The sequence below is a fragment of the Rana temporaria genome, chromosome 8 (assembly GCF_905171775.1).
Source record: "Rana temporaria chromosome 8, aRanTem1.1, whole genome shotgun sequence".
In the NCBI taxonomy this organism is placed as follows: domain Eukaryota; kingdom Metazoa; phylum Chordata; class Amphibia; order Anura; family Ranidae; genus Rana; species Rana temporaria.
This window is the reverse complement of record NC_053496.1, coordinates 28,622,386-28,638,529: the sequence shown is the minus strand read 5'-3', so window position 1 is coordinate 28,638,529 and position 16,144 is coordinate 28,622,386. Positions and strand designations below refer to the sequence as shown.

Genomic DNA, 16,144 nt, shown 5'->3' with positions numbered 1-16,144 from the left:
GTATTGCCACCCATCCAGCGGGCATCTGGCGGGCTGACATCTTATCGAATTTTGCATTTTATACCCAGCGTATAAGACGACCCCCGCTTGTTGGCCTTTTTTTTATTATTATTATTTTTTTTTTTTGTATGGCGAAAAATACGGTACCTGCATAGACAGTTTTTTTATTTTTTTTTTGTAATGGGGAAGTATGTCTTTAAGAACTGTCTGTGTGTCTATGGGACATGCCCAGATTTGATTACACTAAGGCTACATTCACACCTGAGCGTTTTGTCGCCTGAAGCGCGACGCTCAAAGACGCCAGAGGGGAAAAAATACATTATTCTCTATGGAGATGGTTCACATCTCCACTACAAAACTCCTGACGCCGAACGCCTGAAGCCCAAACAAGTTCTGGACCCTGTTTTGTCGCTCGAAATGAGCGTATTTGCCCGTTTTACATTGGTGACCCTAGACCTGTACAAAATCGCGGTAAAAAACGCCACATTTTGTCGCGGCAAATAACGCTGCGTTTTGTCGCGGCAAATCGCGGTAAAAAATGCTGCGTTTTGTCACGGTAAAAAATGCTGCGTTTTGTCGCGGTAAAAAACGCCGCAAAACGCTACGCTCAGGTGTGAATGCAGCCTAAGAGCCGGTTCGCACACAGGCGGCACGACTTTGGGGGCGACTCGGCAAGGCGATCTCAAGGCGTCTTGAGAGGCAACTTGCAAAATGACTTCTGTATTGAAGTCCATGCAAGTCGCCCCCAAAGTCACCCAGGAACCTTTTTCTAAGTCGGAGCGGCTTGCGTCGCTCCTATTAGAACGGTTCCATTGACTACTGCGGACCGCGACTTGTCAGGCGGCTGAGTCGCCTGACAGGTCGCCCGTGTGTGAACCGCCTCTTGGAGCTCCTGTTGTTGGATTGACGGGTCCATTTCAGCCTTGTAGGGTGTGGCTGAGCATTTCAGATGATCTGCAGCGTTTGTCTCTTATCGGGGCCGATCCTAGGCAGGGTGCACTGCACCCAGGCGCCTGCAGAGGTGGGGGCGCCGAACATCTAACAGACTCTGTAACAGAAGCCCTCTCTGTGTCCATCACAGAGGCCTCTCTCCAGGTCCCGATAAAGTACTCTGCTTCTCTTCCTGTCTTTTGTTTATTGTTAAGAGATCATGTAAGGATCCCAGGTTAATGAAGACTTTGTGGGGGAGCATCTCTGTGGTTGAGTCATTGCTATAGAAACATTTGTAAAGGGGAGGAGTTAGTAAAATTATGACGCCCATGTGGGGGCGCCAGAAATATTTCTGCACCCAGGTGCCTGTGATCCTAGGATCGGCCCTGTCTCTTATAGTCTGTCTGACATAACTTGTCTTCTTCTTGTCTCCAGCAGGATGTTGTGCCGGGCGGCTCTGAGCGCCCGTCGGTGTACCAATGCCCGATGTCTCCTGTCCCGGGTCCAGATCACTGCTGCATCATGTCATCCAAAATGTATGTACCCATATACACAATTCATATGTTTGTTTGCTGGTGATGAGGTATGATGGGCCCGGTTGCTACTGACAACAGTTTGTTTACTTGTCACACTCTGAGAACTTGGGGCTGCTTGGTTATCACTAGAACAATAAACTGTTGTCCGTAGCAACCAGATTTCAGCTACGGAAGATTTTACCCCCTTAATGACCAGGCCACTTTTTCAATACGGCACTGCGTTACTTTATTACTTTAACTGACAATTGCGCAGTCGTGCGACGCCGTACACAAAATTTCTCATTTTTTTGTAAAAAAAAAACAAAAAAACACGGAGGTGATCAAATGCCACCATTGTAAAGCTCTATTTGTAAAAATAAAAATAGAGCTTTCTTTTGGTGGCATTTGATCACCTCTGCGTTTTTATTTTTTGCGCTGCATGTAAAAAAAAATTACTTTCTGCTATAAAACATACCCAATAAAAAAATGTCAAATCTAATTTCTTCATCAAATTAGGCCAATTTGTATTCTGCTACATATTTTTAGTAAAAAAAATCCCAAAAAGCGTATATATTGATTGATTTGCACAAAAGTTATCGCGTCTACAAACTATGGGATTGTTGTGTTTTTTTTTTTTTTTTTTTTTTTTTGTAGGACTGCGACATTGCAGCGGACAAATTGGACACCTAACCAACACTTTTTTGTGGCTCAGTGCTAGAAATATGCACTGTCACTGAACTAATGACACTGTCAGGGAAGGGATTAACGGGCAATTTAAAGGGTTAAGTGTGCCCCTAGTGCAGTGATGGCGAACCTTGGCACCCCAGATCTTTTGGAAATACATTTTGCGTGATGCTCGTGCACTCTGCAGTGTAGTTGAGCATCATGGGGAAATTCAGTTCCACAACATCTGGGGTGCCAAGGTTCGCCATCACTGCCCTAGGGGGTACTTTCTAACTGTGTGGGGGATGGACTGACTGGGGGAACACAGAGATCCGTGTTCCTGTTTATTGTTGCGTTTTAAAATTGTATATTTAAGATTTAATATCTCACATATATGATATATGGTTTTAAATATGTTCCTGCTTAGCAGGAACAGAAGATCTGTGTCCTCCCCCGTCAGAACGGATATCTGCCTTGTTTACGTAGGCAGATCGCCGTTCTGCCTCTCTGAGGTGCGATTGCAGGTGGCTGGCTGGACCTGTTGATTGGCTTCCCCTCTGGCCAATGAGCGTGCGCGCCCCCGCTGTCAATTGCACGGAGTGACATACAGGCATGACGTTTCGCATAATAGAGCAGACCTGCCGCACTATATGTTCCGTGGCTGGTTAGCAATCGGTTAACAGATGACTTCTGGTCGGTTGTGATGGGCATCGGCTTCTCTTTTGCGGCAGTTTTTCTAAATCAGTCTGGAGGCTGATTTAAAAAGTTGATTGACAAATTTTGCTGGGTTAGCCAGGTCAGTCAGATGTTCTCTGCGAAGCTAGTGGCCCAAAAACCTTCTCTTCTCGGGGTCCCCCGCTGGCACTCCTGCTCTCTGGGGCGTGCCCCCATAGGAAGCCAATTTCTATGGGGCACTCATACAGGCTCGATCCTGAGCCCTGCTGCCTGCGTCCATAGACAGACATCCCCTTCTTCCATATCACACTAGCTTTGATTGACAGCAGCTGGTGCCAATGGCTCCCAGTGTCTCGGCAAAGCCAGTGAGACAAGGAAGTGAGGGGAGAGAAGAGCTGCAGATGTGCACAGCACTGGATCGAATGAGGGCTCAGGTAAGTAAAAGGGGGGGCGGGGGTGTTAGAGGGTGCAATAACGATGCCTAAACAAAAATGTTTAGGCTTTTTAACTGCATATACGTGTGTGTATATGTGTGTTTGTATGTATGTGTTGTCACTTGCTATGTGAGGCGCTATGAGAAAATGCAGCATGTCTGTATATTTCTGCAATCTCATACAAGCGTTGTAGTGTGTACGGAGCCCATAGACATTCAGATGCCAGTCACGGCGCCATGTTTTGAATGGGCCCACCAGGAGAAATAGAGAGGGAGAATCTCCTCAGTGGGGGGGGGCACAGACAAATAAAAATGCTCTGACCAGCACTAATGCCCTGTACACCCGACCGGTTTTCCTGACATGCCAAAACCTCCCGTTTCTCCCAACATGATTCCTCTCAATCCTGCCTTCCATACACACGTTCAATCAAAAAAACGCCCGACCAAAGCGCGGTGACATCCAACACGTACAACGGCACTATAAAGGGGATGTTCCATTCAAATGGCGCCACCCTTTGGGCTGCTTTTGCTGATCCTCGTGTTAGTAAAAGTTTGGTGGGAGACGATTCGCGCTTTTCAGCCCGTTACAGCGCGACGAATGTGCCATCTCCATTACGAACGCTAGATTTACCAGCGCTCCCGTCTCATACTTGATTCTGAGCATGTGCGTTTTTTTCCACTCGGAAAAGCATACACGAGCGGTTTTCGCAATGAGAAAAAAACTGACGGGAAAAAATAGAGCAGGTTCAAATTTTTTGCGGCCTGTTTTCTCGTCGGGAAAACTGCTATGGAGCGTACGGTTTTACCAACCAATCTAAAAAAATTGCAGTTTTCTTGTTTGGAAAACCGGTCTATAGACGCCAATTGTATGACCTTGCACCGCCCCCGGCGTCATTGGATTTGATTGACAGCAGTGGGAGCCAATGGCTGCGCTTTTATCAATGAAGAGCCAATCAGTCATGGGGAGAACGACACGGGATCGCGCCCTCGGAAATTTTGGGCTGGGGGGCGATGACTGCAAGGTGTTTTTCAAGATGAAAAAACACAAATATTTACAACCACTTTAATAATAATAATAAAGGAATATTCCTGAACTTTGTTTTAACTCATGGTTACTGTGAAATTGCGTGAATGCACCAATGCAAGGATGTTATCTCACCTTGCAGAGCTTGGATTCATTGAATGAGTTTACCAAAAATGTACATATTGCAGAATTTACAGCCTCATGCTACATAACTAAGCTCCATTTCATGCTGAATAAACTAAATTATTAATGTATCTTAAATAGAAAACTATCTTTTACTCCAAAAGCATTTTATTAAAATAAATTTGATAAAAATCCAATTGAAATTATTATTTTTTTTATCCACCCTGGTGTTAATTTTGTCTTTTCTTGTCTTTTTTATAAATTAGTTGCTCCAGCTGTTCACCGGCAGAGCTCCCGGCACTGGAGCAATGTTCCCTACATGACCGTGCCTCTTATCCGCTCACACGGAAAACCATTTACGCACCGCAGTGAGCTGAAACATGCCAAGCGCATTGTCGTAAAGCTGGGGAGCGCGGTGGTGACCCGAGGGGATGAGTGTGGACTGGCTCTTGGAAGGTTGGCATCCATCGTAGAGCAGGTGAGTACTTGGACCTTTCCTAAACACGGCACACCACAACCCATGGAATGTATACAGTGCAGGGTGACCATGTAAGAGCACCATTGGGAGACAGAGAGCTCTCACCTTTTATAACAAGAAGTGCCTGAACCTTCATGGCAGGATCACCAGATATTACTTTATTGGAAACTTTTAAAAAATATATTAAATGTTTGAAATTGTTACATCTTAAAGGTTATGAGATTTTAGTTATTGGGTTCACTTATACATTAGAGCAGGAGTCTCAATCTGGTGGCCCTCCCGCTGTTGTGAAACTACAAGTCCCATCATTCCTCTGCCTGTGAGAGTCATGCTTGTAACTGTCAGCCTTGCACCGTAGCATATCTCTGGCGGCGAAATTCAAATTGGCCAGTAGGGGGCGTGGTTCATTTAAATGAAGCGCGTCCCCGCGCCGAATGAACTGCACATGCTCCGTTTCAAAATTTTCGTGCTTTGCGCGAAATGACGTCGCAGCGACGTCATTTTTTGAACTTGGACAGGACTTGCGTACATTCCGATTCACGGACGACTTGCGCAAAAAAAAAAAAATTCAAATTTCGACGCGGGAACGACGGCCATACTTAACATGGCAAATCTAACTATACGACGCGAAATACCAGCTTTAACTATACGCCGGAAAAAGCCGACTACAGACGCCGGAAAAAAATGCGCCGGCCGCTCGTACGTTCTTGGATCGACAGAAATAGCTAATTTGCATACCTGACGCGAAAAAAGACGTGAACGCCACCCAGCGGACGCCGAAGTATCGCATCTAAGATCCAAAGGCGTACGAGGACGTATACCTGTCGGATCTAACCCAGATGCCGTTGTATCTTGGTTTGAGGATTCAAACCAAAGATACGATGCGGGTAATTTAAAAGTACGCCGGCGTATCAGTAGATAACGCCGGCGTACTCTCACTGTGGATCTGACCCCAAGTCTGCAATTCCAGTTCACATTCAGTTATTTGTGAACTTTAAACGTCGTCTTTTTTTTTTGCCAACTTGCTGAAATAACAAGAGCAATTAATATGTCCATAAAGTCATCAAAGTGGTAAAAACTGTGGCCGGTGGCCTTTGTCCCATATATGTGGTATCGGGATCACGCTTATCAGTTCCTTAAACTGTGCTAAAATTGATGATGTCGCCTCTAACGCTGATGACTGGATTTGGGTGAAATGGTTGGAGAATTGCTGATCAGATCCAGATTATGCCTTCAGTGTTTCTGCCTAACTAAGTGACTTGTATATTTTATCACATAGTCAGAGAATCTCCTTCCCTGAATACATTAGAAGTAGATGGGATACCACTTTGTAGACAACTGTGCCTACATTTACTATGGACCACAGATCTCTATTTTATGTCAATCAGCTGGAGGTTCCTCCTCTGTCACCATTTTTCTCTTTGTGTCAGGAAAACTTGTTAGAAGTAATTCATGCTGATAGCTGAGGAATGAAGCAGCAGACAGAAATGACACTTAGTGCTCTGGATTGAGACAAGCACACACTATAGAGGGAAATGCTTAGTTCATATTACATACGTGTGAGGTTTACAACCACTTTAATAAATACATGAATATACAATAATTGTAATTGCCATGCCTGAAGGTAATTTATTGTATTTCACAACCCCCCCCCCCCCCCCCCCCCCCCCCCCCTAGGTAAAATGGAACTTCTGAGAAAATTATTATTTAACCACTTCCAAACCGCTGTACGTCTTTATACGGCCTAACTTTAAAGATGGATATCTCGGTAACGGCAGCAGCTGATGCCACAACCGAGGTATCCATCTTTAGTGTCAGCGGTTCTGTTAACGATAACGGCGGTCTCCGCGGCGGATTCACCGCGAGATCGCCGTTATCGGCGGCGGGAGAGGGGGCCCCCCTCCCGCCGCTCTCCTGCGCCCTCCGCCGCTTACCGTAGCCGGCGGTAGCGGCGAAGGAGATCGGGTCCGTTCGGCAGCTGTGTGGGGTAGCGAGTAAGGGAAAAATCGCCCCCACCCGTCCCCATAGCTCTGCTGGGCGGAAGTGACGTCAAAACGTCAGTCCCGCCCAGCGTCTTAAAGAAACATTTTATTTTTTTTGTCATTTGAAAAAATTAGTTTCAATTTTTTTTTTTTTTTTTTTTTTGCATTTTAGTCTAAATATGAGATCTGAGGTCTTTTTGACCCCAGATCTCATATTTAAGAGGACCTGTCATGCTTTTTTCTATTACAAGGGATGTTTAAATTCCTTGTAATAGGAATAAAAGTGATCATTTTTTTTTTCCAGTGTAAAAAATAATAAAATAAATAAAAATAAATAAGAAAAAAAAATAATTTTTTAAAGCGCCTCGTCCCGACGAGCTCGTGCGCAGAAGCGAACGCATACGCGAGTAGCGCCCGCATATGAAAACGGTGTTCAAACCACACAAGTGAGGTATCGCCGCGACCGTTAGAGCGAGAGCAATAATTCTAGCCCTAGACCTACTCTGTAACTCAAAAAATGCAACCTATAGAATTTTTTTAAACATCGCCTATCGAGATTTTTAAGGGTAAAAGTTTGACGCCATGCCACGAGCGGGCGCAATTTGTAAGCGTGACATGTTGGGTACCATTTTACTCGGCATAACATTATCTTTCACAATATATAAAAAAATTGGGCCAAATTTATTGCTGTCTTATTTTTTAATTTAAAAAAGGGATTTTTTTTCCAAAAAAAGTGCGCTTGTAGGACCGCTGCGCAAATATGGTGTGACAAAAAGTATTGCAACGATTGCCATTTTATTCTCTAGGGTATTAGAAAAAAATAAATATATAATGTTTGTGGGTTTTAAGTAATTTTCTAGCAAAAAAAAATATTTTAGTCTTGTAAACACCAAATCTGAAAAACACCCAAAGTAGAGAAGTGGTTAAAACGGAGTTCCACCCAAAAATGGACCTTCTGCTTTTCGGAACCCTCCCCCCTCCGGTGTCATATTTGGCACCTTTCAGGGGGGAGGGGGGGGTGCAGATAGGTATTTGAACCCCCCCCCCCTCTGTCTTCTGGGAAACACTGGTCCCAGGAGAGAGGGGAGACCAGTGAGGGCGCGTCGTGCTACTCGCGCATGCGCAGTAGGGAACCGGGCAGTGAAGCTGCAGCGCTTCACTTCCCGATTCCCTCACCCAGGATGGCGGCGGGGGCAGCCGAGAGCTGAGCGGTTGCTCGTCTTTTGCGGCCGGCATCGCGGGCTCCATGGACAGGCAAGTGTCCATTTCTTTTTAAATAGTCAGCAGCTGCAGTATTTGTTAGCTGCTGGCTTTTTTAAAAAAAAAAAAATTTCCGGGTGGACCTCCTCTTTAAAGTTAGAATGGGACAGCATAGCTACCTGTAATGTCCGGTGGGCTACAGGGGGATACTTAACCGGTTAAGCCCCGGACCTTTAGGCAGCTAAATACCCAAGCCAGGTTTTGCGATTCGGCACTGCGTCGCTTTAACAGACAATTGCGCAGTCGTGCGACGTGGCTCCCAAACAAAATTGGCGTCCTTTTTTCCCCACAAATAGAGCTTTCTTTTGGTGGTATTTGATTACCTTTGCGTTTTTTTTTTTTTTTTTGCGCTATAAACAAAAATAGAGCGACAATTTTGAAAAAAATGCAATATTTTTTACTTTTTGCTATAATAAATATCCCCCAAAAACATAAAAAAAAAATTTTCCTCAGTTTAGGCCGATACGTATTCTTCTACCTATTTTTGGTAAAAAAAATCGCAATAAGTGTTTATCGATTGGTTTGCGCAAAATTTATAGCGTTTACAAAATAGGGGATAGTTTTATTGCATTTTTATAAAAAAAAATTTTTTTTACTACTATTGGCGGCGATCAGTGGTTTTTTTCGTGACTGCGACATTATGGCGGACACTTTGGACAATTTTGACACATTTTTGGGACCATTGTCATTTTCACAGCAAAAAATGCATTTAAAATGCATTCTTTATTGTGAAAATGACAGTTGCAGTTTGGGAGTTAACCACAGGGGGCGCTGTAGGAGTTAGGGTTCACCTAGTGTGTGTTTACAACTGTAGGGGGGTGTGGCTGTAGGACTGACGTCATCGATCGAGTCTCCCTATAAAAGGGATCACTCGATCGATGCCGCCGCCACAGTGAAGCACGGGGAAGCCGTGTTTACATACTGCTCTCCCCGTTCTTCAGCTCCGGGGAGCGATCGCGACGGGGGGGCCATAAACGAATAGCCGTGACGTCGTACCGGATCGCTCCCCGAGGTAAGCCGCCGGCCGCACGCAGCGGGGGGGGGGGGTCCCCGATCGGACACCCGACCCGCTAGAAGGCGGGGACGTATATATACGCCCATCTGCCTGTACGTGCCATTCTGTGGACATAAATAGGCGTGCGGCGGGCGTTAAGTGGTTAAACTTCCATGTGTAGTAAGCCACATACAGCGCGATTTTTGATCTTCTGGGTGGCGCTGCAGCGACTCCACATCTTGTGCAATGAGGACTTGTACACTTGGCACCTCCTCCTTTCAGAAAATGTTTTGTATCCTTTCCAATGAATACAAGGCGTTGAAGCGTTTTCCACTTTTGTTGAGAAAAGAAAACATTCCCCTCTGGGTGATCTATGTACACTGCAAGGAGTATAACAAACCTTGTTGCAGATTCCTACCTTTTGTTGTTCTGAAGAAATCCCTGTGTGTTTGTCTGTGCCTCTGACCTGAGTGTGTCCAATGGGAGTGGTTTCATAACTGTCAGGTGTGGCAGCTGCAGGGCACTAATGAGGAAATCTGCTGGGCCTGCATCACTTTAGATGTGATTTTTCTATTGAAAGTATTTCTTCAAAAATGACATTTTTGTTGCAGGAAATGCCTGAAATCTGACTTGTATCTTAGGCAGACTTCTGGGAAAATTGGTGAGCCAATCACACAAGCAGGAAATGTTTCTAGGGAGTGGTCAGTATACACTCTTAGCTAGATTCAGAGAGAGTTAGGCCGGCGTATCAGTAGATACGCCAACCTAACTCAGAATCTGCGCCGTCCTAAGTTTAAGTGTATTCTCAAACTGAGATACACTTAAACCTAGCTAAGATACGACAAACAGCCTGCGTATCTTAGGTTGCAATATTTAGGCTGCCCGCTAGGTGGCGCTTCAGTTGAGTTTGGCGTAGAATATGTAAATGACTAGATACGCCTATTCACGAACAAACTGTTTGGGTGGTAAGTTTGAGCTTGGTTATCACGCATTTATTACTTTACTACTGTAAATCAAATCGCGTCTCATTTAAAGTCCCAACTCCTTCTCTTTTTCTATTCACGAACGTACGTGCGCCCGTCGCAGTAAAGATACGCCGTTTACGTAAGGCGTTTTCAGACGTAAAGTTATTCCATCAAATAGCTGGACTAGTCAATGTTAAGTATGGCCGTCGTTCCCGTGGCGAAATTTGAAAATTTTACGTCGTTTGCATAAGCCGTCCGTTAATAGGGCTGGACGTAATTTACGTTCACGTCGAAACCAATATGTCCTTGCAGCGTACTTTGGCGCAATGCACACTGGGATATGTACACAGAAGGCGCATGCACCGTTCATAAAAAACGTCTATCACGTCAGGTCACCAAACATTAACATAAAACACGCCCACTCAGCCTAATTTGAATTAGGCGCGCTTACGCCGGCCCCATTTACGCTACGCCGCCGTAAGTTAGGAGGCAAGTACTTTGTGAATACAGTACTTGCCTCTCTGACTTAAGGCGGCGTAGCGTAAATACGATACGCTACGCTGCCTTAAAGTTGCGGCAATCTACGTGAATCCAGCTATATGTGTACAGAACACCTCCAGGTAGCCATATTGCGTTTATAAAAATTGCTGCAGATTGAAAAGGAAAAGTAATTTTATAATAACATTCAATTACAAAATGATTAGTGTCGCAATTATATGCGCTATATTGTTTCTTTATTTGCTATCCCCCCCCACGCAAGTGACGTTTCCCTTTAACATAAGGATATCACTGATAGGACTGCCATATAATTACAGGTGTCTGTGCTGCAAAACCAAGGCCGAGAGATGATGATCGTCACCAGCGGAGCCGTGGCATTTGGAAAGCAGCGTCTCCGCCATGAGATCCTCTTGTCTCAGAGTGTGAGGCAAGCATTGCATTCCGGGCAGAATCAGCTGAAAGACATGGTAAGATTGTGGGACGGGTGGGAACTTTTGTATTTATATGTTGGAACTTTTGTATGACGTGCCGGAAACCTTTTCTATATGTTGATGCACTTGATGGGTGTTGTACCTTACTGGACCTCTCCTCTGTCCTTCTCAGCAAGTCCCAGTACTGGAGGCACGAGCTTGTGCAGCGGCTGGACAGAGCGGGCTGATGGCTCTTTATGAAGCTATGTTTACCCAATACAGCATCTGTGCAGCTCAGGTAAGACATGCCCAATTCTATTGTAATGCAGAAAATGTATGTGGTTTGAAAAATAGCAAACATGTAATCCTTTCCTGCTTTGTGAAGTGGTTTTACACAGAGCAGCCCAGGTCCTCCTCTTCTTGGATCCCCCGTTGGCGTTATTGGCTTTGGCTCTTCAGTGAGCACCTCTATAAGAAGCCTCTTCAGATGCGGCACTCCTGCGGGCTTGCTCCTGAGCTCCGCTGCCTGTGTCCATAGACAGTGGGGCTCAGCCCCGCCCCGCCCTCGTAACCCTTATCACAGATTTTGATTGACAACATCAGGGGCCTATTTCTCCCACTGATATCAATCTGCCCTATGCGGTGAGATAGGGAGACGCTGCACTTGTGCACATCTATGGGGCTCAGGTGAGTATACTGGGGGGGGGGTATCCCAGTCAAAGAAGGTATTTTACCTTAAAGTGTTACTAAACCTAGAACCTGCATTCACTATGGCCCCTTTCATACTGTTATGTTTTAAAGCCAGTCATAGATGGTTCGAATGTCGGCCAGTTCAGCAGAAACCGCCTGAGATTCGAACGACGAGTAGGCAGGCTGAATGTACCCAAATTGATCGGTGGATTACTGTTGGCAGCTATTATAGTCTCTAGCAATAATCAATGGGGTAGATTCAGATAGATTAGCGTAATCTATCTGATTTACGATCCGCCGGCGCAAGTTTGAGAGGCTAGTGCTGTATTCAGAAAGCACTTGCCTCGAAACTTGCGCCGGCAGGTCGTAAATCCTCCGGCGGAATTCAAATTCCGCGGCTAGGGGGAGTGTAGTATTTAAATCAGGCGCGTCCCCGTGCCGATTTAACTGCGCATGCACCGCCGGCTAAATTTCCCAGCATGCATTGCTCCAAATGACGTCGCTGGTTTCGACGGCAATGTAAATTACGTCCATCCGTATTCGCGACCGACTTGCGCAAACAACGTGAAATTTCAAAACTCGGCGCGGTAACGGCGGCCATACTTAACATAGGATAGGCCGCATATAGCAGGGGTAACTATCCACCGGAAAAAGCCGAACGCAAGCGACGTAAAAAAAAAGCGACGGGCGGGCATTCGTTTCTGAATCGGCGGATCTCCTCATTTGCATATTTGTCGCGTATACAAATGGAAGCGCCACCTAGCGGCCGGCGGGAGATTGCAGCCTAAGATCCGACGGTGTAAGTCACTTACACCTGTCCGATCTAAGGGAGATCTATGCGGAACTGATTCTTATGAATCAGTCGCATAGATCCGACCGTCGGATCTCAGAGATACGACGGCGTATCAGGAGATACGCCGTTGTATCTCTATCTGAATCTGCCCCACTGTGTTCTCCCGGACATTCCCCCCCACTGGGAGAACACCGTGGCTCCATGGGAGGGATTCCCCCATCAACACTGAAAAAACCCATGGTTGCAGGAAAGAAAGACGCTCGGTCTATGGCCGACCTAACTCTGGTGAAACTACATGTCCCATGATGCATTGAAGTACTCTGACAACCATAGACATGACTCCCAGATGCATGATTGGTTTCACCAAAGTTGGAGTATAGAGGTTGCCTATCACGGTCCTAAAAAATGAAGACTGCCCTAGATTGGAAGTGCCCCTCTGAATAATCTCACAGTCTCTTGTAGTCTGTTCCTACAGTCATCTTAACCACTTCAATACAGGGCATTTTCACCCCCTTCCTGCCCAGGCCAATTTTCAGCTTTCAGCGCTGTAACATTTTCAATGACAATTGCACGGTCATGCAACACTGTACCTATATGAAATTTGATACATTTTTTTCCTCCAGAAATAGAGCTTTCTTTTGGTATTTGATGACCTCTGTGGTTTTTTATTTTTTGCGCTATGTTTTTTTTTTGCTTATATTTTGCTATAATAAATATCCCAATTAAAAGAAAAACAAAAACAAATTTCATCCTCCACTTAGGCCGATTATGTATTCTTCTACTTATTTTTGGCAAAAATAAAATAAGCGTATATTGATTGCTTTGCGCAAAAGTTATAGCATCTACAAAATAGGGGATAGATTTATGGCATTTGTATTATTTTTTTTACCAGTAATGGCGGCGATCTGCGATTTTTGTTAGTGTTTAAATTGTTTTTATTCTTTTCACATAGAAAAATCTTTACAAACTTTCTTAAAACATTTTTAAAATCGGCATCCAATATATAGTTCATAAATTCTTCATACATAGAACATATACATTAACATATACATACAACATAATACATACATACAAAAAAAAAGATATTTGTGTGGGTACAGAGCTAGGTCCATTCTTATAATCCTAGATCTATAATAGGACTTATATTATACCTTAGTACCTTTTTCCCTTCCTGCCCTACCTCTCTTATTATTAAAAAGACCTCTTGGTGGTAGAGTGGTCACTTCTCCCACCCCTCCCCCTCATGCAGATCTGAACCAACATATACTTTTTGGCTTACACACCCATACCTGTCTATCACAGGGTAAAGAGGGGGAGGGAAGGAGAGGAGGGAGGATTTTTGTCAGGACTGCAACATTGCGACAGACCGATCGGACACTTTTGACACTTTTTGGGACCATTGACATTTATACAGTGATCAGTGCTATAATAATGCACTGATTACTGTATAAATGTCACTGGCAGGGAAGCGGTTAACACTAGGGGGCAATCAAGGATTTAAATGTTACCTAGGGAGTGACTCTAACTGTGAGGGGAGGGGACTGATTGGGGGAGGTGACCGTTCGGTGTTCCTATATACAAGGAACACACGATCGGTCTCCTCTCCCCTAACAGGACCGTGATCTGTTACCACACACACATCCACGTTCCTGCTCTGTGACAAGCAATTGCGGGTGCCTGTTGGGCATCGTGGCCGCCGGGCATGCGCATTGGCTCCTGAGTGACGTGACGCGCGCGCCCCCTATCGGCCCGGAAGCCGAGGACGTCATATCATGGCCGACCAGGATGGCAGAGCCACCTTGCAGCCATTTTATTACTATGGCAGGAATGGGAAGAGGTTAAGATGGTGACATTATCATTTACATCTCATTACAGTGTGTTGCATCCATTGTGCTCTGTATGCACTTTTGCTATTCGAAGACCTTCCCAATGCTGGAGATCAGCCATGTTCCAGCACCATAAACCAGATCTTTCTTTTACTGCCTTTATCGCTCACAGACAGATTAGTCATATGGTATCTGAAATATGTGATATTTATTTTGCCATTCTGTCCAGTTCGGTTCACCTGAAAAGACCTCATTACCCGGCAGGAGGACATTGATCAGACTGTGTGCCAAAGTTCACAGGCTAGATTCTAGGCTTGATGCCAAGACGAGACCTGGCACAATACAAGTGGTGTATGGGTGACTGCTACAAAAACAATACAAGTGGTGTATGGGTGACTGCTACAAAAAAACCTTTCTGTAACGCATGGAATCCAGACTTGTACTTTATATTTACCATTGAATGTGAGTACGATCTGCTACAGTGGTGGAATTTGTGTTGGGTTTAAGCTTTTTTTATTTTTCTCTTCTAGATTCTGGTCACAAATTTGGATTTCCATGATGAGCAGAAGAGACGGAATTTAAACGGCACTTTGCACGAGCTGCTGCGAATGAACATCGTGCCGATCATTAACACGAATGACGCTGTCGTTCCTCCTCCTGAACCTAACAGTGATCTCCAGGGGGTAAATGTGGGTGAAGTATACCTGTGGGCTCAAGCTGCATGCGGAGCTCTTTTAGCACTTGTGCATGGCTAGATTCTGCATTGGTGCCAGAGAAGACGGGTGATGTATTACTGCAGGGAGCAGTGCGAAGGTTTGGCATGTGTTCCATTTTATAGTGCAACCTTTCTCAACCTTTTTTTTTATGCCAGAGGAACCCTTAAAATAATTTTCAGATCTCGGCGAAATTCTTCAGAGTTGAGTGGGAACGATGCCCCTTACATTGGTAGTTAGTAGACAGAATGCAAACCCTACAAACAGCTAAAAAGTTAAAGCGGGAGTTCACCCGAAATTTTTTTTTTTAACATTAGATTGAGGCTCATTTTGTCTAGCGGAATCGGGTGTTTTTTAAAAAAATCGTTTTAGAGAGCGATCTTCTCCGCCACTTCCGGGTATGGTCTTCGGGACTGGGCATTCCTATTTGATTGACAGGCTTCCGACAGGCTTTAAAATCGAAGCAGTACTTACCGTTTTAGATAGCGATCTTCTCCGCCGCTTCCGGGTATGGGTCTTCGGGACTGGGCATTCCTATTTGATTGACAGGCTTCCGACGGTCGCATACATCGCGTCACGAGTAGCCGAAAGAAGCCGAACGTCGGTGCGGCTCTATACGGCGCCTGCGCACCGACGTTCGGCTACTTTCGGAAAATCGTGACGCGATAGATGCGACCGTCGGAAGCCTGTCAATCAAATAGGAACGCCCAGTCCCGCAGCCCATACCCGGAAGCGGTGGAGAAGATCGCTCTCTAAAACGGTAAGTACTGCTTCAATTTAAAAAAAACAACCCGATTCCCCTTGACAAAATGAGCATCAATCTAGTGTTAAAAATTAACTTTTTGGGTGAACCTCAAATTTAAGTGGCACTGGCCCCAAAATTATGCCGGCACCATTAGATGGGAGAGAGGTCAGCCAGCCACAGCTTGAGGAACCCCCCCAGGGTTCTACAAAATCTTAGTTGAGAATGGCTACTATAGTGCGTCATTCTTTCCTACAAATATGAGAACACAACACACAAAGATGTCAGTGGGGCAACAATAATCGCAAATAATCAACAGAAATGCCCCTACGTACGCCATTGTGATCACAAAAAAATCTATATAGAGGTGAAATAAACTATAATAAATTGTATTAATAATATAAATATATATATATATATATATATATAT

At 44.9% G+C, this 16,144-nt stretch overlaps 1 protein-coding gene across 5 annotated transcripts in view; it reads left to right on the top strand.

Moving 5' to 3' along the window:
* Positions 1-16,144, top strand: part of ALDH18A1 (aldehyde dehydrogenase 18 family member A1) — a 63,215-nt gene that overhangs the window by 14,087 nt on the left and 32,984 nt on the right. For 2 of the 5 annotated variants that reach the window (XM_040361449.1, XM_040361446.1), the window contains exons 2-6: positions 1,366-1,466; positions 4,630-4,841; positions 10,858-11,007; positions 11,144-11,248; positions 14,790-14,948. In XM_040361449.1, coding sequence (XP_040217383.1) covers positions 1,370-1,466; positions 4,630-4,841; positions 10,858-11,007; positions 11,144-11,248; positions 14,790-14,948 — 723 coding nt within the window. In that variant the 5' untranslated portion in view covers positions 1,366-1,369. The remainder of the gene's footprint in view (positions 1-1,365; positions 1,467-4,629; positions 4,842-10,857; positions 11,008-11,143; positions 11,249-14,789; positions 14,949-16,144) is intronic. The other 3 variants (XM_040361450.1, XM_040361447.1, XM_040361448.1) reach the window with 2 other exon arrangements.